Source organism: Thamnophis elegans, chromosome 14, assembly GCF_009769535.1.
Source record: "Thamnophis elegans isolate rThaEle1 chromosome 14, rThaEle1.pri, whole genome shotgun sequence".
Classification (NCBI taxonomy): domain Eukaryota; kingdom Metazoa; phylum Chordata; class Lepidosauria; order Squamata; family Colubridae; genus Thamnophis; species Thamnophis elegans.
In genome coordinates this window covers 38,565,506-38,589,264 of record NC_045554.1, presented here as the reverse complement: position 1 = coordinate 38,589,264, position 23,759 = coordinate 38,565,506, and the positions used below count along the sequence as shown (strand labels likewise).

The following is a 23,759-nucleotide window of genomic DNA, read 5'->3' as shown; positions in this document are numbered from 1 at the left end:
GCTAGCTGTCATGTAAGAATCATCTTAGGTTTTTGCAGGAGTCACATCTGCTTATCTGTCTTTCACTGACTCAAGAGACAGTTGTCCCCTTCATCTCAGAGCCTCTGTCAGTGTTGGAGATTGACAGTTGTGTCACTCCCAGACTTACCTCTTGACAACATGATCTGCTCAAGACTCACTCCTTGGGCGGCTTGGAGAGAATGAATTGACTTTTTACATGGGTGCCTGCATTCTGAATTGACTTTTGATCCGCTGCCAAAACTTGGTGACATTTCATCTGCCTCCTCCGCAACTTCCTTTATAAAATAGATTAGAAATCTGACCTCGTCAATCAGTTTAAGCAATTCTCCACTGACATGAAGTTAAGCATCGGTACAGGTTTTGGAGCAAGAGAAGAGGAAATTGTGGTCTGTCATTGGCCACGCTGGCTAGTGCTGCTGATAGGTGTAATTCAGGAACATCTGGATGGCCACAAATGTTCCTCAACCAAGAATCTCCATGAAGATTTGAAAGAAGTCATGAAGAAGTTGCGAAAACTAGTGGTGGGCTACAGTTTAGTCGATTCGAGGTACTGAACTCCAAAACAGTCCACCCCAATGACCTCCATTCCATACAGCCAAAGGCATATCATAGAGTAGTTGACATGGTCAAGAGAAATGGAGACGTGAGCATAAAGTCAAGTCCTTTCTAAAACCGGAATCAACTCCAGAAGGATTAATACAGAAGAAGAGGTGTGAAGGCTTACTGCATATTTATCTAAGAGCTGAGGTGGTGCAGTGGTTAGAGTGCAGTACTGCAGGCTACTTCAACTGACTGCTAGCTGCAGTTCAGTAGTTTAAATCTCACCAGGCTCAAGGTTGACTCAGCCTTCCATCCTTCTGAGGTCAGTAAAATGAGAACCCAGATTGTTGGGGACAAGAGACTGACTCTGTAAACCGCTTAGAGGGGGCTGTAAAAACACTTTTTAATATAAATTTAAAAGGTGCTAGTCATTACTTTTAAAGTCCTACATGGTATCGGACCTGGGTACTTGAGAGACCGCCTCCTGCCAGTTACCTCCCAAAGACCTATCAGATCCCACAGACTAGGCCTTCACCGAATACCATCCGCTAGCCAATGTCGGCTGTCGACCCCCCTGGGGGAGGGCCTTCTCTGTGGCTGCTCCGGCCCTCTGGAACGATATCCCCATGGAGATCCGGACCCTTACTACCCTTCCAACCTTCCGCAAAGCAGTTAAGACCTGGCTGTTCCGGCAGGCCTGGGGCTGTTGAACTATCCAGCCCCATTCGACGTTACGGCTGTTATAGAACTTTAAATTGTTGTTTTTATTTTTTGTATCCCCTCCCTTTTTATTGTTAGCCGCCCTGAGTCTCTCGGGAATAGGGTGGCATACAAACTTAATCAAATCAAATCAAATCAATCCATACTTTTGTCCTTTGATGGGTGAATTTTCCTTGTGCAATTTTTAAAAATTCACAAACCATCTCAAGTTCTAATTATTCCTGTCTGCAGAAAACCTTTCTTTTCTATATATATAAGCTTCCTCCCATAATTGGGGCTTACACATACATACATACATACATACATACATACACATACACACATACATATATGTGTGTATGTGTGCATGCGCGTGCATGTATATATGTATGTATGTGTGTATATATATATCTATTTGTGGGTATTTTTGACTAAGTTTGATGCTCTCGTGCTCTCTACTTTAATGTCTAGTAGGAACAGTGTAGGGACATAGTGCCTCAGTGGCTAAGATTCTGAGCTTGTCAATCAGAAAGGTCAGCAATTCAGCGGTTCGCATCCCTAGCGCCGGGTAACGGAGTGAGCTCCCGTTACTTGTCCCCGCTTTTGCCAACCTAGCAGTTCGAAAGCACATAAAAAATGCAAGTAGAAAAATAGGAACCACCTTTGGTGGGAAGGTAACAACGTTCTGTGCACCTTCCACATTTTGTCATCCCAGCCACATGACCACAGAGACGTCTTTGGACAGCGCTGGCTCTTCGGCTTTGAAACGGAGATGAGCACCACCCCCTAGAGTCGGGAACGACTAGCACATATGTGCAAGGGGAAACTTTACCTTTACATTTAGGAACAGAATGCTAAACGAACATGGGAAAAGAAGAAAGGAAGAGGAAACGAGGCCCACTTTTTAGAGTAGCAGGAAAGTAAGTTCATGTTTCTTTCTCCTGACTGGGAAGTCAAATAATTGTCATAAATTCCAAAAACTTACTTACCCTCCCAGGTTTGTTTCTAATTACATAATTACGTAAAGAATAAGTGCAAATGCATTCGAAGTCAGACAATTTGTTTCCAAGAGTCCAGCACTGTCACAAGGAATAAAGACAAAGCAAGAATCAGGAGTGATGTTGCGTGCTTTCTTTGGGTGGTAAAGCACAGAGAGTCTGTAAATGTCAGTACGTTTATATATTTGTCATGGTGCTTGTTACTGAATGCAACATTTCCAGGCTCAGTAAAAGTTAGAAAGCTGTGGAAGTTAGAAAGTTCTAACTTTCTTTCTTGGACCGACCTAACTTAGGTCGGTCCAAGTAGCTATTCAGAAACTCTGGCATTGAAGCATGCAAGTCTTAAAGCTGTCAAGTTACAAGATCCTTGCCAGTGGTGGGTTTCAAAATTTTTTGGAACCTCTTCTATAGGTGTTGCCTGCTTTCCGGGTCTACTGGTGGAACCTCTTCTAACCGGTTTGGTAGATTTGACGAACCGGTTCTACCGAATAGGTGCAAACTGGTAGGAACCCACCTCTGATCACACAGCACCACACCACACTCCACTCCACTCCAAACTCATCTTTCCAGTGTTTCAGAACTGGTGAAAGTAAAAGGGAACCTTCAATTGATACCTATCCATATAAACAGTTTAAAGAAAGCTACACACACACACACACACACACACACACACACACACACAAACACACCCTTTCCCACAAACAGCTTAAAAACCCAGAGTACTTGCTTTTGTCATTAGCATGGGAAAGGAAGGATCAGGATCACAACAGGGGGGGAAAGGATTAAATTCATCTATTCTCTCCTCCCACCCACCCATTAAGACCCTGATTGTTTAATGGTGAAGGGAGGGGGGGGGAAACAGAGAAAGAGAAACCAAGCACCTACACTATCATAAATACTACCACCCCCAAATCTATTCCACTGCAGAAATCGGAAATAAGTATACTCCAGCCAGTGCCATCCATTAGGCTGGGACTACAGTTCTGATCACCTTGCCCTGTGATGTACGAGTTAGGGATGAGGAGAAAAGTTTGCTACCTTTAGGAGCAAAACCACCATGGTAGTGCTGTGATTGATGAATTCTAACTCATTCAAGCAACGCAAGACGGGTGTTTGTTGATGTTTTGTGCTGAAGATACCCCTCTATCATCATTTTTATGGATGTAGGGCATCATTTTAAAAGAGTCACCTGCCAATAATTGTGGTGTGAAATGAAAAAAATTTTGCTATGATTGGGGGTCTCCCTGTCACATCAAACCCCCAAGATGTTTTGCCGGGTATCAATTGTGCTAAATTGTTGTGCAACCTTAAAAAAAATCACCCTCCTTGTTATTTTTGATTGTTTACAAATACCCCTTTTTTAATGCCTTGTAGTGATGATGTTTAGTTACTACCAATTTTTCTTTCTTTCAACAGCACGATCATTTAACTTCCCTGCCATTTGAATCTGGCTTTAACTGCTCTCTGCAGTTTTATTCCTTGAGTGTAGTTTATGATGTTTTATATTTTACGATGTTTTAATCTGGGAAGCCTCCTTGCAGATTTTTGTGCAATATTGAAAGGTGGGGACATCAATCTTCCAAATGCTAAACGATAGAAGCTCGTACTTTTCCACCCTTCAATTCCAATCCACAAGCGTGACACCTTCTCTTCTGATCCACTACTGTGCTGGCAAATGTCTGCCTTCCCCTACCCCACCCTCTGCCCCCCCCTCCAATTTCTGATCAAGTGCTTTGTAAATTTTGTTATTCTGTGATGATAATAAATCATTATAGCCTTAAACACTTCTCCAGCACAGAGACTCAGTCATGAATTATCTTGTCATCCTGACCAAAACATTCTCCAAAAAAGCTTGACAAGTGCTAAAATCCAGAACATGAAACCATGTGTTGTTGTGAAAGCACGATTCAGAAATGTCAATTAATTAGATTAAGAGGCTACTTTTAGCTTTCCGTGTGGTGCCAAATAACCCTTAAAATATGCATCGCTGTGAAAGTCTACCTCGGTAGCTCGTCGTTCGCTTGGCAAAATAAAGACAATGGAGGCTGACGAAGAGAAGGAATTATTACATCTGCCAGTCAGTTTAGGAGAAAAATCTTCCTATTTGCACTGTACAAATTCGCAAGCAAGCAAAGACAAATTCCGCTGGGTATGAATTCAGGCAGATTCTCCCCCCTGCAGAAATTGAATTCAGATTGCCAAATCACAAGTATATATCTGTAGACCTAAAATAAATCTTATAGTCTGAACTTATATTAGGAAGAAGTAGGGATTGGTAGGGGAAAAATAGAGCACAATGAAGTATATTTTAATCTCATCACGTGGTCCTGAAGTCATTTATCTGTAAATAACCCAGCCCTACTTTTGGTCTCCCCTATCAACAATTTCTATATTTTTAATCTTTGCTTTTGAAGGCGGCCACTGGCTTTAATAGCCAAGTTATTTGCATCAAATAATATTCCGCCCTTCTTCTACTCGAGCCCTTACAAATCACTGCTGCTCATGTTCGCAACATGTCTTTCCAATTAGGGGAAAATAAATGCAACTTTCAAATTAATGCAAATCGAATGGGTAGATTAAATCTAGGAACGTTGGACAGACAAAGAAAGTTGGGTGGTGACAGAAAATTGTAATATTAGAAAATATTAATAAAAGAGGAAGATGTGGCTTTTATATTTTATATGCTGCCTGGGCTTATGTGTGTACAAATGCTGGCAAACGGATGATTTGAAATTAATCTATAAATTCTGCAAGTAGAGTTATCCAAGCTTCAAACCTTTTTGTGATGTACAGCATTCTAAAATTTGATGCAGTGTTTACTAGCAATCGACAATTGCTTTCAACCAATGTTTTTATTTGAATTTGGCTTTTGATGTCAAAAGATGGAGCTTTTGAAAACTTCAGGCCATTTGTTTGGATAAATATGTCAGTTTAGAATCAGATGAACCTGTGCAGAACAATAAACTACCCTGCGATCTTAATTTTGCAGAGTTAAGTGATACAATCTGTAGGAAAAAGAAGGTACATTGGGTCAAAATTGTATATGGCTAGGGAAAAGATATGCAAAATATAAGCATTTCCGTATGGGAAAAATCTTTGCAGGAGGGTATTCCTGCTTAGGGAACTGTAAACCAAATTTCATACGTTAGAACTAGGCAATACAAAGACTAATTAATTTTTTTTTTAAAAAAATCCTAAACTGCTGGGCTGATCAGAACGTGCAGCAGAAAAGGAAAGAATTTCAGCAAAAATGAAAATAATAAATCACCCACCCCTTCCAAAATTCAGAAGGAGGCAGAGAAATGACTTCCCTTGTCTTCATTTACTGGAGATTTCAAAAATCCATCACATTACTGTTATGTTTAAATTCCCCCCACAATGCCCAACACTGAAGGGCATTTTCCAAGGAAAAATTGTCTCTCCTAGTGGGGAAGCATCATTTTTATAGTTAATGCCATTTTTCCCCCAAAATGCCCTGCAGAACAAGACAGTGTAGTCATGCTAAATTGATAGCAATCCATCCAACAAAGCTTCAATAGCTAAATGAGTGTGCCCCCCCCCCCAGCAACAGCCTATGTCCCTGAAAACAGCTTCTTTATCTAATGTATGGGACCTTGGCAGAAACCGGTTTACATTTATTTCCCAGTTGTTGACTTAAATCATAGGACTCAATAAGACAACCACAAAGTTCTAGATAGTTATCTGGAAAGTCACCCGTCTACTTGGTTTCAGAAGGTTCCTGGACTGTCCTGTGAATTCTGATTTATGTAGGACAAATTAAAAAGGAGAGACAGAAAAAAAATCTAGTCCTTTATCAATGCCTTTCCTCTTAGGATCCATTAGGATCCTCCAGTAACTGGCAGAATTTTTGTAATGTAAACAAAAACATTATTTACTTGGAAATGTCTATGGACATTCTTAACCATCCAGGTCATGATTGTCCCAAAGGTGCATTTTTAAAAGATAACTAAACTTCCTTTGTTTTTTTTTTCCCCTGAAGATGATTCGCTTCTCATCCAAGAAGTTTCTTCGATTCAGTTCAGTTCTTCAGAACTGAAGAATCTTCTTGGATGAGAAGGAAACATTTTCAAGGAGGAAAACCGAAAGGAAATCTGGTTTCCTTTGGGACTATTTTGAAATGCTTGATTCTATATATTCTAAACTCTTCTGCCCATATGTATAAATAATGCTGTGAGTTTTTGGATACCAGATGGAACTATTCAGCCTTCTGCTGAAAAAGGTTGGCTGTGTCAGATTTACATATCTGGAACATATAATCCAGTGAGTCTGGAATCTGATGGATTTCAGAATTGCAATCCCAGGATCTCTAAGGTCAAGTAAACAACCCAGGGTATCACTCCCTCCTTTCTTCTTCTTGTGGATTCCTCACCAACCTCCTGGCATTTCCGCAGGGCCTAAAAAGGATTTCAAACAGTAATACAAATAGTAGAAAATTCATAAAAATAAATGCAATAGTTCCCAAAGTTGAAAATGCTGGGGAAAGTGATGGTAGCTACGTTGGCATCAAATAATTGCTCAGGGGACACAGTGGCTCAGTGGCTAAGATGCTGAGCTTGTCAATCAGAGAGGTCAGCAGTTTCGTGGTTCGAATCCTGAGTGCTGCATAACGGAGTGAGCTCCCGTTACTTGTCCCAGCTTCTGCCAACCTAGCAGTTCGAAAACACATAAAAATGCAAGTAGAAAAATAGGGACCACTTTGGTGGGAAGGTAACAGGGAAGTTTCATGCACCATGGCTTTTAGTCATGACAGTCACATGACCACTGAGACATCTTCGGCAGCGCTGGCTCTTTGGCTTTGAAATGGAGATTAGCACCGCCCCCTAGAGTTGGGAACGACTAGCACATATGTGTGAGGAGAACTTTTACCTTTACTTTTAAGCCTTTTTAGATGGGCTTTTAATTGATACAGTGCTACCACTGGAGAGACCCTCTCCCCGTTTGAGATCCAGTTTACAACTGATGGTAAAAGCGGAGTACTGTAGAAATGAGAAAGAAAATAATTTAGTAGATGTCTGAATCCTACATATGCAGAGCTATGGAACTTGGAAATAAATCGAGGGGGCACTTGATATGTCTGTGGTACATCTAGGCTTGTAGATGCCGGATAATACAGTTCAACACAATTGGACCTTCAAAAAATTGTATGCAAAAAAAAAGGTACTAAATGCACACTATAATTGCGCTCCTAGAATCAAAGAGATGATGAATAGATCTGCCAAAATCAGAGCAATCAATGAGAGACACTGAATGATTACAGCACTATTTCAGTGGTAACTCTCAAAAGGTAGCCATATGGTAGCTCTCCTCCTTTTTATTTAAACAGGCATTTTAAAAAGATTAAAGCATAAATATGGACTCACACCAGAAACTCTGTGATCCAGTGGCTTGCCGTAGTTTTTAAAGGAAGAAAAATGAAACATAGATTTGGGCAGAAATGTTGACCTCCCCATGAGAGGTGGGTTTCTGCCAGTTTGGCCAGGATCAGGCGAACCGGTAGTAGTGGCAGGGGCCTCTGCCCACCTGCCCAGACACTTCTGCACATGCACAGAAGCATCGCACGCATGTGTGAGCATGCAAGCCATAGGTGGGTTCCTACCAGTTCGCACCAGTTCGGTAGAACCGGTTCGTCAAATCTACCGAACCAGTTAGAAGAGGTTCCAACAGAAAGCAAGCCACACCTACAGAAGAGGTTCCAAAAAATTTTGAAACCCACCACTGACACACACACACACACACACACACACACACACAGAAAGAGAAAGAAACGAAAAAAGAAAAAAAGAAAAAAAGAAAAAAAGAAAAAAAGAAAGAAAAAGAGAGAGAGATAAAAGAAAAAAGGAAAAAGGGACAGAGAGACAAAAGGAAGGAGAGAGAAAAGAAAGAAAGAAAGAAAGAAAGAAAGAAAGAAAGAAAGAAAGAAAGAAAACACATGGCTGGCAAGCCACTCCCACCAGGTCACATGGCCGGCAAGCCACTCCCACAAAGGAGGCCACACCCACAGAATAGGTTCGAAATTTTTTTGAAACCCACCACTGATGCAAGCATGCACAAGCGAACTAGTAATACAAAAAGGGAAACCCACCACTGCTCCCCACCCTCTGCTTATGTATTTTTTTTGTTGTTGATCTACTTGTTGTAGAATTGAAAGAGCTCTCAACAGGAATTGCTGGGAAACATTGCACGGTATGGCATATAATGCACTATAAGAACCAGACAGACAAGGAAACTCCAATTCCAATTTCCTATCTTGCCAATTGGATCCCTTTCATGGGCTTGGCAAACTATTTAATTTTAGCCAATCTTTATAATTGGGAACAATAATACTGACTTCCTTCACTGGGTTGCTGAACAAGTGTCTAAGAGAAAGTAATTTGATAATTGGCTTGTTTTGTCTGTAGAGCAAGGCCTCCACAGCCATCTGGAATCCCTCCCTCGTTTGTTTTGAATTTCAACAATAAAGCTTCTCAAGGAACATCCAAAAATGCATGAGAGGTTGGGTTAAAAGAATAGAGGAATGGAAAGATTGGCTAGGAAAATCAACACCAAGAAAAACTCTCTTGGGGAGCTACTATGTTTCCCAAGAAATAAGACAGGGCCTTATTTTCTTTTGACACCCCCCCCCCCAGAAATAAGCACTTGGCCTTATTTTTGGGAAGGTCTTATTATTTTGGGGGGTGCAGGAGGCGGAGAGCATGGTCACCTCTTGGCTGCTGCTGTGTTGCAATATTTTCAGGGAGGATTTATTTTGGGGGGAGGGCTTATTTAAGTACGGGCAGTCAAAAGCCCGATTGTGCTTATTATCCAGGGAGGTCTTATTTTTGGGGAAATGGTATAACCCAGCTAGAGGTGTTTTTTTTTAATGTTCCATCTCTTTTCTTTAATAGGATCCTTATAATAGGAAACAATTGTTTAAAAATTAGCTTGAACTACTTGTCTGCCCCTCTGAAGATCTCGGAATTAGGTACCAATTAGGTGGTGTAGTGGGTTATGGGGACACTGTTAAAGGCATGGAAGAAAACATAGCAGAGGGGGGTTCCTACCAGTTCGCACCTATTCGGTAGAACCGGTTCATCAAATCTACCGAACCGGTTAGAAGAGGTTCCACCAGTGGACCCAGAAAGCAGGACACACCTACAGAAGAGGTTCCAAAAATTTTTGAAACCCACCACTCACACAGAGAGAGAGAGAGACAGACAGACAGACAGACAGACTCACACAGAGAGAGAAAGAGAAAGAAAGGAAGAAAGAAAGAAAAAAAGAAAAAGCGAAAGAGAAAGATGAAAGAAAAAAAGGAAAAAGGGACAGAGATACAAAAGGAAGGAGAGAGAGAGAGAGAGAGAGAGAGAGAAAACACATGGCCAGCAAGCCACTCTCACCAGGTCACATGGCCATCAAGCCACTCCCACAAAGGAGGCCACACCCACAGAGTAGGTTCGAAAATTTTTTGAAACCCACCACTGAAACATAGACATAATCAGTCAAAAGGATGTAGGCATGTCAGCTGAGAGCTGATTTCATAAATGCAACTTAACCCATGTATACAGAAATCTGGAATGATGTGTTTTGAGTTATTTTTAAAAATTCCACTGCAAAGAATTCGACAATAAATGAGATTTCCACATTCGTAAGGTGAATTTCAAGATTCCGTCTTTACCCTGGATTAGTATTATGGACATCTTAATTCTTGCTTCCCTGATCTTGTATATCTCCATGAATTAGGCTAGCAGCTTATTGATTCCTTAGGTAGAGATATTCAACTCAAATACTTAATCAGTGGCTAGGAATATTAGTGGAACATCTACTTCTGGTGCCAACATTGGCAAAGTGTTCTTTTTCAGTTCCTTGTCAATGGGCCTACTCTATGGTGACACCTGGCCTCGTTCTAAGATACCTTAAGGATAGCAGAAAGCTGGTGGGCTTCAGGACCACTACCAAAGTCGATAATACAGAGAAAGTGCACCCAGATAGTTGAAACTGTGGGTAGCCTCCAAGGAAGTTCAGGTTAAATCATTTCCGAACATTTCCAATTTTTTTGAAAGAGAAATGTTTCATCCTGTTTCATTCATCTGTTCAGCTTTGTGTCTAGACATTCTGTGATAATTTATAGTTTGGCATTTGGGATAGGAGCCTCCTGCAATTCAAAACCAAGCTGAGAGACTTCCAACAATTCAATCTGGGAAGAATCTTTCAAAAGTTCTGGGAAGGAAGGAAAGTGGGGGGGGGAGGGGGAGAACCCAAAGCCTGAAATGTCAACAATAAAAAAAAGAAAGAGAAGACACCACCATGACCCCCCCATTTAAGGATCCTAGTCAAAACAGCTCTTCAAGCCTATTTGATTAGGTTGGAGAGCATCACACTGTCACCAACTCACTTTTCATTAGGCTGTTGCTCTCTGTTAGCGTAGCCATGCAGAAGAACTCAAAACACATGCACAAATTAAATCGACATCCAAACTCCACCAATATACAAAGCAATTTAAATGATATTCATTAGAGCGATGACAAGTCCTGATGAGGCTTTCAGGAGCTGAATCCTTCAGCTTTCACCGACTGGGTTTCAGGGGCATTGAGGCATAACTACAGCGACTGTACCTACCTCGAGTTTCTTTAAAAAAGAAAAAGAAAGAAATGTAAAAGACAGGAGGGGAAGAGGGGGGAAAAAACCTACCCAGGAACAAAATTGCTTCCTGACACACCTACCTCCTTCTCTCATCATCTTTTGCAAAGATTTGAAATCTTTGGGAATCACATCTTCCTTGCTTCTGGCTGGAATCAATGGGAATATATGTTTCAGTTGCCCGCAAATTCCCTTCTTCCCTTCTTCTCTTTTTTTCTCCCTCCCCCTCTTGCTCTACCAATGTTCCAATTAAAAAAGAATTCCATTTTCCAGTTATTTCATTCATTCAGATCAGTAACTCACGATTATGACAGATGTAAAGGCACTGCCCTATTTATCAATTGTGTTAAAAAGGAGACCGGATGAGGTGGATATAAATCTGAATAAGCATCGCCCCCCCCCCCTTCCATCAACAAGTCAACTCTAAATCATTTCTCTTTAACAACAGCACTGAAATAAATATTAATATTGGCAATGATTATCAACCTAGCTAAATGCCAAAAATGGATTCAGACTCATACAACCGTACAGGCTTATTCTTTGGAAATGGGTGATTTGGAATTCAAAGTTGACTTTGGTTTGTCCCATCAGCCCAGAATATTTGGGGGAAAGAATGTTTCTCATACAAAGGAAAAACAACCCCCCTGCCTGCCTCCCCCTCCAAAGAAAATGCCATAGAGGCAACAACCTTCTCTTGTTAGGGCTTCTGCTTCAGTCTTTTCACAATCAGAAAAGTTCTCCACAATAGTAAAACAAGGAAGATGATGGCAGGACTAGAAGTGACTCATGTGGGTCAAATTATTGGCCCAGATGGATCAATATTGTATTCCCAAGATCTCAGAGATTTTTCTCCTCACTGTGTTCTCCTTTCAACCAGAGTCATCATGAGAACATCTGGATGTAGGAATACTGAGTTATGGACCTCCTCATAAAGAGGAACCATAAAAACATCCAAACTTAGCATGGTAGCTAAAAACACATTTGCATTATACTGAATCAGCCAGAGATGGCCCAAACCCATAGTTGATATACCTTATAGGTGTCACCTCAATCCAAAGAAATGACTCCTTCCATTACTTTTCACTTCCAGGAAATGGCTAAATTCAAACCCAGCAACTGGGCGGAAGTATGAAAACGTATAATATCTGCCTTTCTTGTGCATGAGAATCCTAGGTGACTCACAATATGTGCTAGTCGTTCCTGACTCTAGGGGGCGGTGCTCAACTCCGTTTCAAAGCCAAAGAGCCAGAGCTATCCGAAGACGTCTCTGTGGTCATGTGGCTGGCATGACTCAACGCCAAAGGCGCACAGAACGCTGTTACCATCCCATCAAAGGTGGTTCCTATTTTTCTACTTGCATTTTTTACATGCTTTCGAACGGCTAGGTTGGCAGAAGCTGGGACAAGTCACGGGAGCTCACTCCGTTATGCAGCGCTAGGGATTCGAACCACTGAACTGCCGACCTTTCTAATCGACAAGCTCAGCATCTTATTTAAGCTGAGCCACCACATCTGTAGTTTTTCAAAGCTTTTTCAAAGTGCTACGTTAATATTGAACAGTCATCTCTCAATAAGGAGAAGGGACACAACACCAACTATCTCCTGGCCTTACAACACAGGCCTTTCAGCAGTTCCACACCCATTTACATTATTCAGGTGATCCAGAGGGCACAGATAAACCTTCAAATGGCCCTCATGAACTCTCAGAAGGAGTGTTAATGACCAGCGAATATAAATTCTTCCATTCGCCACTATTCAGTCAGAACTGAAGAAGCTTCTTGGGTGATAAGCGAAATGTCTTCAAGGAAAAACAAAGTCCACTCGTGCCCTTGTGACCTCTAGGCTGGAGTACTGCAATGTGCTCTACATGGGGCTGCCCTTGAAGAGTATCCGGCGACTTCAGCTAGTCCAGAATGCGGCCGCGCGAGCGATTGTGGGTGCACCTCGCTTCACCCACATAACACCTATCCTCCGCGAGCTGCACTGGCTTCCGGTCGATCTCCGGGTACGCTTCAAGGTGCTACTTACCACCTTCAAAGCCCTTCATGGTAATGGATCTGGGTACTTGAGAGACCGCCTACAGCCAATTACCTCCACCCGATCAATTAGATCCCATAGATTAGGCCTCCTCCGAGTCCCATCTGCCGGTCAATGTCAACTGGCAACTATGCGGAGGAGAGCCTTCTCGGTGGCAGCTCTGACCCTATGGAACGATCTCCCCGTGGCGATTCGTACCCTCACCACCCTCCAGACCTTCCGCACAGCCCTTAAAAACTGGCTATCCCATCAGGCCTGGGATTAAAGACTGTAACCCACCCGAATAGTATGAATGTCGTGCTTTTAATGATGTATTGTCTTATGTGTCAATTGTTTGTTTCCCTCCCTTTTCGAGTTGTAAGCCGCCCTGAGTCCCCCCAGGGAAAAGGGCGGCATATAAATAAATTACTCTAAACTCTAAACTCTAAACTCTCCTTTTGAAAAAGTACCTTTGGGATTGCTACAAATGTCTTCTCTAACACTGAGTAATGCTTCCCCTTAGCTCTGAATCTTACCAGGTTTGCTCACTTATAGGAAGGCATTCTTCACCAAGTCGGTAACCCATGAGGACATCCAAACAGCCAGAGAATGGCAACCTTCCCAGCTGAGAGTCTAGAAGAAAACAAGGTTTTCAGCTTTGGAACATATTCTGACTTCCAGGCAGTAGCGGGCTGTTTCACATCTCAAGGTCATGCTACATTTTGAAATGCAAAAATAAAATAAAATAAAATAAAATTACAGTTTTTACTCCAAATCTTTCTGTTGTGTGACACACTTTGCACCCGTTCTCCTCTTGGAAATGTGCCACAGCTTTGCGCAGATCAGAAAATGCAGAATTAAAAAAGCACACATGTAATTTATAGACTTTTACCTAGTGAGCAATGCTATAAATGTCAAATCAATCCCTGTCTTTAATTTAAATTAAATGAAATCATACACAATTTTCACCCTGCCATTGTGTATGTGAGTTTGTGTGTGTGTGTGTGATAGAGTGTGTGTGTGTGTGTGTGTGTGTGTGTGTGTGTGTGTGTGTAGGGGTGGATCCTAGTAAGTCAGTAAAAAAAGAATGCATCCTTGGATCTGAAAAAGATCTGAAAAAAATTGTGCCGTAGTACTAAAAAAAACCACCAATAAATATTCATTGGAAATGTTAGCATTCATATCTTTATCCACCCTCGCCATATTTTGAACATTTAATGAAACAATGATATAAATATGTCATTTTTTTTAAAAAAAAATATCTAAACCTTGTTTTGCCCTGGAATTTTTGAAACAAGATTTCTTTCTCTTTCTCTTTTCTTTTTAAAATCAGTTATCTGAGTATTTACTAACAAAGATATTCTTTTCTTTTTCTTTTTTTTTTTTAAAAAGAAAGAAACAGATTAGCCTAATATTATGAATATTGCAGTTTTAAACAATGGAAAGCCGCCTTCCTCCGAATAGAAAAATTACAATGTTCGTTTGCATGATGAAGGCAACGGTATAATTAGAACAGCCAAGTTGCAAATTTCTGATGCCAAAAGAAAATATAATGAAGTTGCCGCAGAGATCACTACATGCGAGATTTCAATTAATTATGGAAGCTGCTGAAAAGTTAAAGATACCTTCACATGGTTTATTTATTTATTTTAACAAAGCAAAGGGGTGCGATGTGGGTGCCTGCGCTGAGCTCCTTTTCTTAGATCCAGCATATTGATTTCTCGTTGAGAAGTGAGCTGTTCAAGCTCCATTTAAGATTTTCATCTTCCCTGTAGCCCTGAGCACATCAGAGTACCATAAATTAGTTAAATTGCACATTTATCACCAATGTTATTTTAAGATACTGTGTAAATTTGATGGCTTGCAAGATATACAGTCTGCAGGAACAAGCCAACAACTTGGGTGGGGTTACTCTAGGGTCATCTTCCTGTATTTTTGATTTAGAGATGCTCTTTGATACTCTTGATTTTCACCCATTCTGGGCTTCATGTATGACTCTCTTCTGGGAGAGGAATTTCTATTTTGCTCAAAGTCTGTGCAGATAGAAATAGCACTTAGACTTATATACTGCTTTATAGTGCTTTACAGCCAGGGGTGGGTTTCTCGCCCCGTTCCAACCGGTTCGGTTGGAACGGGGCCGGCGGTGTCCTCGTGCACGCGCGCAGTGCACGCATGCGTACTAGCGCCTGTGCGATGCTCCAGCTGCTCCTGGAGGATCACGCAGGCGCTGTATGTGTTCTGCACATGCGTGGAAGCGCAGAACTTGTCAAAACCAGGTAAGAAACGCAGGCGGGTGGGTGGATCCTTCGGCGTTCCCGGAAGTTACTTACTTCCGGGTTCGCCGACCAACCGGTTCCCGGGGACCGCCATGAACTGCCTGAAACCCACCACTGTTTACAGCCCTCTCTAAGCAGTTTTACAGAGCCAGCCTCTTGCCCCCAACAATCTGGCTTACCCACCTCAGAAGGAAGGAAGGCTGAGTCAACCTTGAGCCTAGTGGGATTTGAACTGCCAAATTGCAGGCAGGCAGGCAGCAAAAGTGGCCTGCAGTACTGCACTCCAACCACTGCGCCACCGAGGTTCTCAGTCATCCAGATCGTAGTCATCTCAAAAGTACTTGCTTCTTCTTCTTTAGGAAGAAGAAAAGGTTTCGCTTCTCGTCCAAGAAGCTTCATCAGTTCTGTATGCTCAAATGCTCAGAAGTGATGAAGATCATTGGATGAGAAGCAAAACATTTTCATCTTTTCAAGGAAGAAACAGTCCAGTTGCCAATAGAATTCAGATTCTATTTTTGCTCCTTCTTGAGAAGGAACAAATGTCATTTGAAAATTTAAGCTGTGAAGGGAAACCGCTGGAAGGTAGTGGAAGAACCCACGTTTCCATCTTTGGAGTTATTTGGTCCACATTCTGTTCAGCCTGCAGCACTGTGGCATATGCCAATAACCACCAAGAACTGCATCCGGCTGCGTGAAGATGCTTAATCCATCCTTAATCTATCCTGTATCCTTAAATAGAGTTTAGCATTCTGTTTAGATTGATGCACGAAAATCATAAAGTTTATGTCCCTTAAACTGAATATAAAAATTGGTCAAACTTGTTCAGATTTTTCTACTTAACCGAGAGCAGCTTTCCATTGTCTTTAGACCGGACCTTTAGACCGGTCCGGAACATTCCAGGTTTTGGGATTCAAACTGTTAGAATTCCAAGTTAGCATGGCCAATTTGGGAGTCGGAGTTCATCCTATTTTAGAAGGAATTGGGTTGGAGAAGAATGACTTAAACAGAGCTACAGTTTCAAATTACTCTCAAAGTTGAAGATAACTCAGAATAAACTGCAGCCTTCTGTATGTGGACACTAACATTAAGGGGTGGCTAGGATCTTTCTTTCTTTCTTTCTTTCTTTCTTTCTTTCTCTCTCTCTTTCTTTCTTTTCTTTCTTCTTTCCTTTTCTTCCTTTCCTTTTTCTTTCTTCCTTTCTTTCTTTTTCTTTCCCTCCTTCCTTTTCTTCCTTTCCTTCCTTCCTTCCTTCCTTCCTTCCTTCCTTCCTTTCTCTTTCTTTCCTTCCTTCCTTCCTTTTCTTCTTTTTCTTTCTTTCTCTCTCTCTCTTTTTCTTTCTCTTTCTTTCTTTTCTTCCTTCCTTCCTTCCTTTTCCTTTCCTTTCTTTCTTTCTTCCTTTCTTTTTCTTTCCTTCCTTCCTTTTCTTCCTTTCCTTTCTTTCTTTCTTCCTTTCTTTTTCTTTCCTTCCTTCCTTTCCTTCCTTTCCTTTCTTTCTTTCTTTCTTTCTTTCCTTCTTTTTCTCTTTCTTTCTTTTCTTCCTTCCTTCCTTTTCTTCCTTTCTTCCTTCCTTCCTTTCTTTCTTTCTTTTTCTTTCCTTCCTTCCTTTCCTCCTCTTCCTCCTCCTCCTTCTTTTTGCCCACCTTAACCACCCAAGATCCAGGAAGATTGCCATTTGCACATGCTAATGAAGATAAAATGAAATCGTAGAACTGTAATAATCTGTTTAAAAGCCACTCTGCATCAGGATCTTATTGGATATTAACCCACACTTGGCATTGTTTGTTTCGTCACGAACGCTGCTTACAACCTTTGTTCTTTGCGCTCAAAGAAAAAGGAGAAGGTGTAACCTACACTTCATTCAGTAATGGAAGGGAGGTGGGAATATTTTTTTTTTAATTCAGCCTTTGAATATGTGTCCCTCTGCTCTTTAAATGCTAAAGTTCACAGAAAACTCCAGTGATTTATACAGAATTTTTGCCTGCCAGCACCTGGCAGATGTGGGGGAAAAAACTTCCCCAAGTTTCCATCATAAACAGCAAGCGTACAATTTAATTTTAATGTGCTCATTAGTCGTAGCACATTTCAGATATAATTGTGAATGCGACACAACATTATAGCAAAAAAGACAATTTTTAATGCGGCTGTAGAAAAAAAAAAGGTTATATGAAGAGTCATATCATGGTGCCACATTGTCAACAACAGAAAAGGGCACAGAGTGTGCAGTTTGGGGTCTGTGCTGTTTACATGCCAATATTGTACACAAAGATTTTCATATGGTGTCAGCTGTCAGTTACTTCTGCAAATTAACCGCCAAAAATGGAGACGAAGAGAATCACTTAGTGTGCTGGTAACCACGGGTTACCTTTCATATGCTTAAAGATAAAACTGCAGTATGAAATCTTGGGAGAATAATTAGGAAGAACAAAACAGAAAGTTACCAACTGAAAAGAGAGAGAGAGAGAGAGAGAAAGAAAATGAGACAGAAGGCATTCCAGATATGAAATAACAACCAAGAGTCTTATAAATAACTAAGAGGTTATATCATAGAATCCTCATAACTTTTAAGCAAAGTATTACAGTACAAATGTTTTAAAGGCTCTTTTTTTATCAATGTTTAGGAAATACAGTACAAGATTTTTCTCCCCCTCCAAGTCTCCCACCCCAAATAGATTTAACCCTTTGAGCACTGAGTTGATTTTGAACTTTCTCTTGAATTAATTATTGTTTAATTTTTTTATTATTATTTTACGAATAAATACCTTTAGAATTTGTGTTGTGCAAAATAGTTCTAATGCACTCCAGTCCGTGGCTTCATTATCAGAATGTTCTTTTTTTTTTCTTTTAAAAAAAGTAGCAAATAACTAATAAATATGCATAATTTAAACATGAACCTCTATCAATATAGATGTACTGTATAGCAAACAAAACAATAATCATACTTTGCTTCAAGAATAATGTTTCTGAATACTTTATAAATGCTATCTGTTGTATCTTTCATATAATTTACATTGTTCGGATGTTAAAAGAAAACCCTTTGACCTAGAAAAGAAATATACATTATTATTTTATATATTTATATATATATTTATATATTTATAGGTACCACTTAGACTCAAGAGCATATTAGGTAGAAAACCCATCATCGATAAAAACATCAAAGAAGAAATGGCATTGTCCACAATCACATTATTTTTTTCATTCGTGGATTCTGAAATCTGTACAATATATACACACACGTTTCAATGTGAAAATAATATATTTTCAAATTTCAAGATGGGTGCCACACCCCTGCATAGACAGAGGATTATTAATTCCAACAAAGAACATATCCAGATATTGATCTTAGGAACCAGATCTCAGATTAATCTTTTTGACCACTTGCAAAGGCTGCAACTTAGCGAAAGTCAAGCTTTCTTGGGGAGACACTGATGCAACCATCCATCCATGCAGGAAGGCAAATGGAAAGGTTGGTCAGTCTATATTGACTATGGACCTACACACCTCTGGGGGTTCAGTGGTCAAATCAGGATCTCTATGATGTGCCTGAGGAACAAATGGGAGAGGCAAGGAGGAAGCGGATTTGGCCAAAGAAAAAGCTGATGTGTTCGAATCCTCTTCAACCCTTTTGTTAAATCCCAGGTTTGAACTTACTTGGAAATCTGCAGCAGATTCAACTGTGCCTGGACCCTGAATTCATTGGTGAAGCCTGGTTAATTGGAATGTAGAGCTGAAGAGGTGGGGGTGAGGGACCACCCACTCGAAAAGCCCTCTGAAAAGGCCACATTCTAGTCTCAGAAGACACAGCCCCTCTCTGATGTTGACCGGGGGGGGGGGGGGAAACCAATGGAAGAAACAGTTGGATGAGCTAATGCAACTTGTAAAGCATGTGTTATAAATATTGGCAGCACTGAAACAAGGCAGGGATGTAAAAAATGTTCCCTTAGGAAGAGAATGGCTCATAGGGAGCACCATCTCAATCATCGAATATCGGAATGGTCTATAAGTAGGTTTCCTAGACAAGGAAACAATTAGGCTCATCGTGAACCATTTCCTCTTCTGGAAGATCTTCTTCCAGAAATCTACAGGTTCCTCTACAGAACATCTGGACTGGTGTGCCCTGGAAGAAAGACTGATGGTCCCACTGTTCCCAGAACATTCCATCTAGAAGTAGATTTTCTGGAAAAAGGAAACGATTAGGATCATCGTGAACCATTTCCTCTTCTGGAAGATCTTCTTCCAGAAAACTACTGGTTCTTCTTCAGAACATCTGGACTGTTGTGCCCTGGAAGAAAGACTGACAGTCTGGAACTGTATGGTTTATCCATCCCTATTTGGGATATGTCAAGAACTGCCACCAATTTGCTGCTCAGTTGGTCCACGTGTCCAAGTGGTGATAGTTCTTGCAACATCTCAAGGGGGAAGTGTCCTTTCAAACATCACATGATACCATGACTGGCTGCTGATCCTTTTTTTGTTCAGGCTTGTTGCCTTGACCAGAAAATGAAATACTAAGCCAGAATGGGATTTTTCTCACAAAAAAACAACAACCCAAGAATAAAACATGTCTATATTGTTGTTGTTTTTTCCTTAAAAAGGAAACCAGATTAATGCAAAAGTGCTTCAAAGTACTCAGAGGGCTAAAGATTTACAGGTGAGAAACAGCCAGCACACTTCATTTGCCATGAAAAGAGTGTACCATGATTTTAGTTAATAAATGCTTAAGTAAACTGTCTTGTCAATGCATGCAGCTTGAGGCATCACAGTGACGCACAGCAACTAAAAAAACCCCAATTTACACAAAGTTCCAAACACTTACCACTGAGTTTTTAACCTTCATATTTTACCAGTAACAACAGCTGATTATGTACCTCTATTAAACACTATACAGTTATATATATATAAAAAATGAGACTCGTCCAGAGTTAGAGTGACACCCCCAGAGTTAAAATAACAATTATGTGCCAAGAACAGGGGTGCATAAGGGGCAAAGGAGAAACTCAACAGCATGTCTGACAGTTTTCTTCAAAGCCAAGTACAGTGGTTCGGGTAGCTTGTCTGTGACTAAGAAAGAAAGGAAGAAGAGTTGACACTACTGTTTTTCTAATTCACAGACATAAAGAAGATGGTCCTCGGGAGATTTCCCATGTGTTTTACTGAGATGAAGTTTCACAGCATGCTTGCTTGCAAAAGTCCTGTTGCAGAGTTTACATTGGTAGGAAGTCCCCAACTCTTCCTCCGGCGAAGGTGCCGACAGTTTCTCAGAGGAGGGCTTGATTTGTGCTATCTGATTGTTAATCTGCTCGCTGGAGAGTTTGGACAAGTCTCGCAATCTGAAACCTAGATGGGACTCCAGGTGACTGATGTACGTCGAAGGAGTTCTGATTTGAGAAGCACAATCGTTACAAAAGAACACCGGGTGCCCCGTGTCTAAATTTTTAAGGAATTTTGTCCCCCCTGTCCTTCGGAGTTGGTATTTCACATTGGCCAACCAGTGGCTAATGGTGGTCATGGAGAGTCCCGTAAACCTGGAGATGTGCATTCTCTCTTGAGGGCTCAAGTCCGACATAATGTACTTCCCTTCCGACGTCTGCTGCAAACTGGCAGCGAATTGGGCTTGCAGGATGAGTAAATGTTGAGGATTCCAGTTTGACTGGCGTCCCTTCCTTTTCTGAGCCGGAGTCGTTTCTTCTGGTTCCTCAATTGTAGTGCCATCAATGTCAGACTTCTCGGAGAGGCTGGAAGGTGTGGAGGATTTTGATGTGTGACTTTCTGTCAGGTTCTTGAGCATATCTGAGATATCTGACAAGGCATTCTCGCGTAGCGGCGAGTTTGACATAAATGACACAACCGCAGATGTCTTTGCGGTTGTCACTGTAGATGAAGAAGATGCTGAAGACGCTGATGTGGATGACAAAAGCACTGAACCCAAAGAGCAGCTTTTGTCACTCTTGCCTTTCGTCAAATCGATGGGCTGGTCGTTATTGACATGGTAAAAATAACGGTCTAAGTGATCTGGTTTTTTGGGATGCAACGGTGGCGTGGCGACGGCAGCCTTTTCTGCTAAGCTGTTGCTCATTTTAAAGAGCATGCTCATGGGGTCTAGGGCAGGAAGAGAAGGTTTTGCTGCCTTCCCAAGATGAATGTTCATGACAGATTGTAACGCACTTAATGGGTTCACAAAGGGTTGCTCGGGAGGATGGTCGGTAATAATAGCTGCGCTGCTGGTCAAGGTGTTCGCGATTTTCTTGACAATCTCCTTGCCGTTTTCCATCGGTTCTCCGGTTGGGCTGTCTCTGCAGCTCTCCCTCTGAGAAACTGGACTATTCTGATGGCTTTTGAACCCAACGTCACTGGAAGTGTCCATCTTGAGGGGTTCGCTGACTTCGCTGCTGCACGGCGAAGGGGTGGCTCTCTTCAGGGGCGAAAGCTTCCCCGCTTCGGGTTCCTTCAGTTTTTCTTCCACTTTGGCTACTTTCTCCGTGACTTTCTTCACCAACTCTTCCATGGCATGGAAATTTGTTTTGGACACGGGGGAAGTCTGGCTATTTGGAGGTGAAATCAGGGGCTGACTTTTAGTGGGAGAGACTAACTCAGCATTTCCAAACATGGTCTTCAAAGGCGTATTCTTTCCTGATGATCCTAGGGATAATTTCATCATGTTGGGCAGCTGATAAGCAGCATGAATACTGGGGTATCCACCCCAGCTTGGGGTACCATTCTGGGCTTTGTTAATAGCTGAAGTGACCGTGTTTTCCAATGACTTTAAAATATCTAGTCCCCCTTTCGGGCTTTCTTCCAAGTCGTTTTCTGTCAGGTAATGATATTTGGAGGAGATGTCATATTTTTCCTCATCTTCGCTTAATTTGTCTTTGTCTTTCACCTTTTCCTCAGCAATTGTTCTGTCCTTCTCAACTTCTTTCTTGACTTCCATGTTTAATTTTGGGGAGATGCTGGACGGCAGGTTGGAAGGAGAGGTGAAGGTGGTGGCCGCGAGAGGCACAGACTGTACTTTCTCGTCAAGCAAAGTTGTGATGGTCGGCGTGACAGGGGACTCTATAATGGCCTTCCCTTTCTTCATGGCAGAGTTGGTGACTTTAATGAAGTGTCCTGTCACCATCATGTGGGCCGTGAGTTCCTGCAAGGTGTCGTGGGAACTGCCGCACTCCATGCACTTGAGGATCTGAGATTTCCTCGCCTCAAAGTGCCAGGCGTAGCTGGCACCGTTCTGGTGTCCATAGCGGTTATTTGGTGTGATGTAAGGGTTGGAATTCTTTTGAAGAGGGTCATTGACATCAGGAAGAGTTCCTTTGGGGGTCCCACCAGTAGAATCTGGGGAACTTGGCAGTTCTAATTCCAGCGAGGTTTTTTTTCGAGTGGCCGGTATGATTTTTGCTGCTACAGGGGTTACGGGTTCCTTCAGAGGCACTTTTTGGTAATGTTTTGTTTTTATCATATGCACGCTCAAGTCTTGAAGCGATTCAAAGGAATGGCCACAGTACATGCACTTCAATACTTTCTGGGCATCTTCTTTACCTTCCATTTCAAGCAAGGAGCGTTTACGGGGCTTCGACCATCGTTTGGGGTTGTTGTTATCCGTTTCGTGGTTGTCGTCTCGATAATGCCCCGTTTCGTTCATGTGCACCGTTAATTCCACCAAAGTATCGTAGGCTGCGCTGCAGTCTTTACAGCGGAATTTGCTGGCTCCGGTAAAGATGGATCCGTAAAGTTTACTGCTCTGCCTGTACAACTGAACTGTGCTAAAAAGGCTGGGCTCGGGGAGGATCCTGTTCTGCGATACTTGTTGCAACGTTTTGGCCATGGCGGTCTGGTGCCAATCGAAGCTCCCGCTGCCACAGCTGCTGCTGCTGCTGCTGCTACTGCTACTGCTGCCGTTGGTTTTCTCAACGGCTGGCTGGTGGAGGTTCAAATTCAGGTTGGACCAATAGGAGTTGGAGAGGAAGTTATTGTAGACAGCCTTCATCTGCTCCAGGCTGTCCGATGCCACCGATTCTTCCAGCGCTATGGAAACCTCTTTGCTCTCCTCCTCGTTTTTGATAGACCCACTCTCAAAGTCGGCCATTCGATCACTCGTCTCGCTGATGTGGGACTCGCTGTCCATTTCATGGCTGGAAAATTCAGCCGCCGGAGAGTTCTGATAGCTCTGGCAATTCTTGCCAAAGTCCTTTTCTGGACAGGCGTATTTTGCAGAAGGTTCTCCATCCATTGCTGTCTCCTCCGGTTCCAAGTCATCGTCCACCATGGCTTTCAGCTCATCCGAAACATAAGCTATCAGAGAAAGAGAGAGAACAAATAATAAAACACAGTTAGTGATAGCTAGTCTCCATTTCTATCAGCAGCTGGCATGTTTCAGTCAAAGAATTGCATTGATTTGTTAAAATTAAACAGTCAAAATTTAGCATTTCTACCAAGCAAGAGGAAGAGGGGAAGGGGAAAAAAAAATCTGCTCTTCAAACATAATTTGCCACCTTATTCTTCTCAAGGGGCAACAGCTTGAAATTAAAACTAAATTTGAAATTAATGAAGCACATTCTGGAGGTGGCATTCATTTCTAA

General features: G+C 41.7%; 1 protein-coding gene across 1 annotated transcript; it reads right to left on the bottom strand.

Moving 5' to 3' along the window:
* Positions 1-17,300: 17,300 nt before the first annotated feature.
* On the bottom strand, positions 17,301-23,466 carry TSHZ3 (teashirt zinc finger homeobox 3). The gene has a single exon (XM_032230183.1). The coding sequence runs from the start codon at positions 23,444-23,446 to the stop codon at positions 20,276-20,278; it is 3,171 nt and encodes a 1,056-aa protein (XP_032086074.1). The 5' UTR covers positions 23,447-23,466; the 3' UTR covers positions 17,301-20,275.
* Between the last annotated feature and the right edge of the window lie 293 nt (positions 23,467-23,759).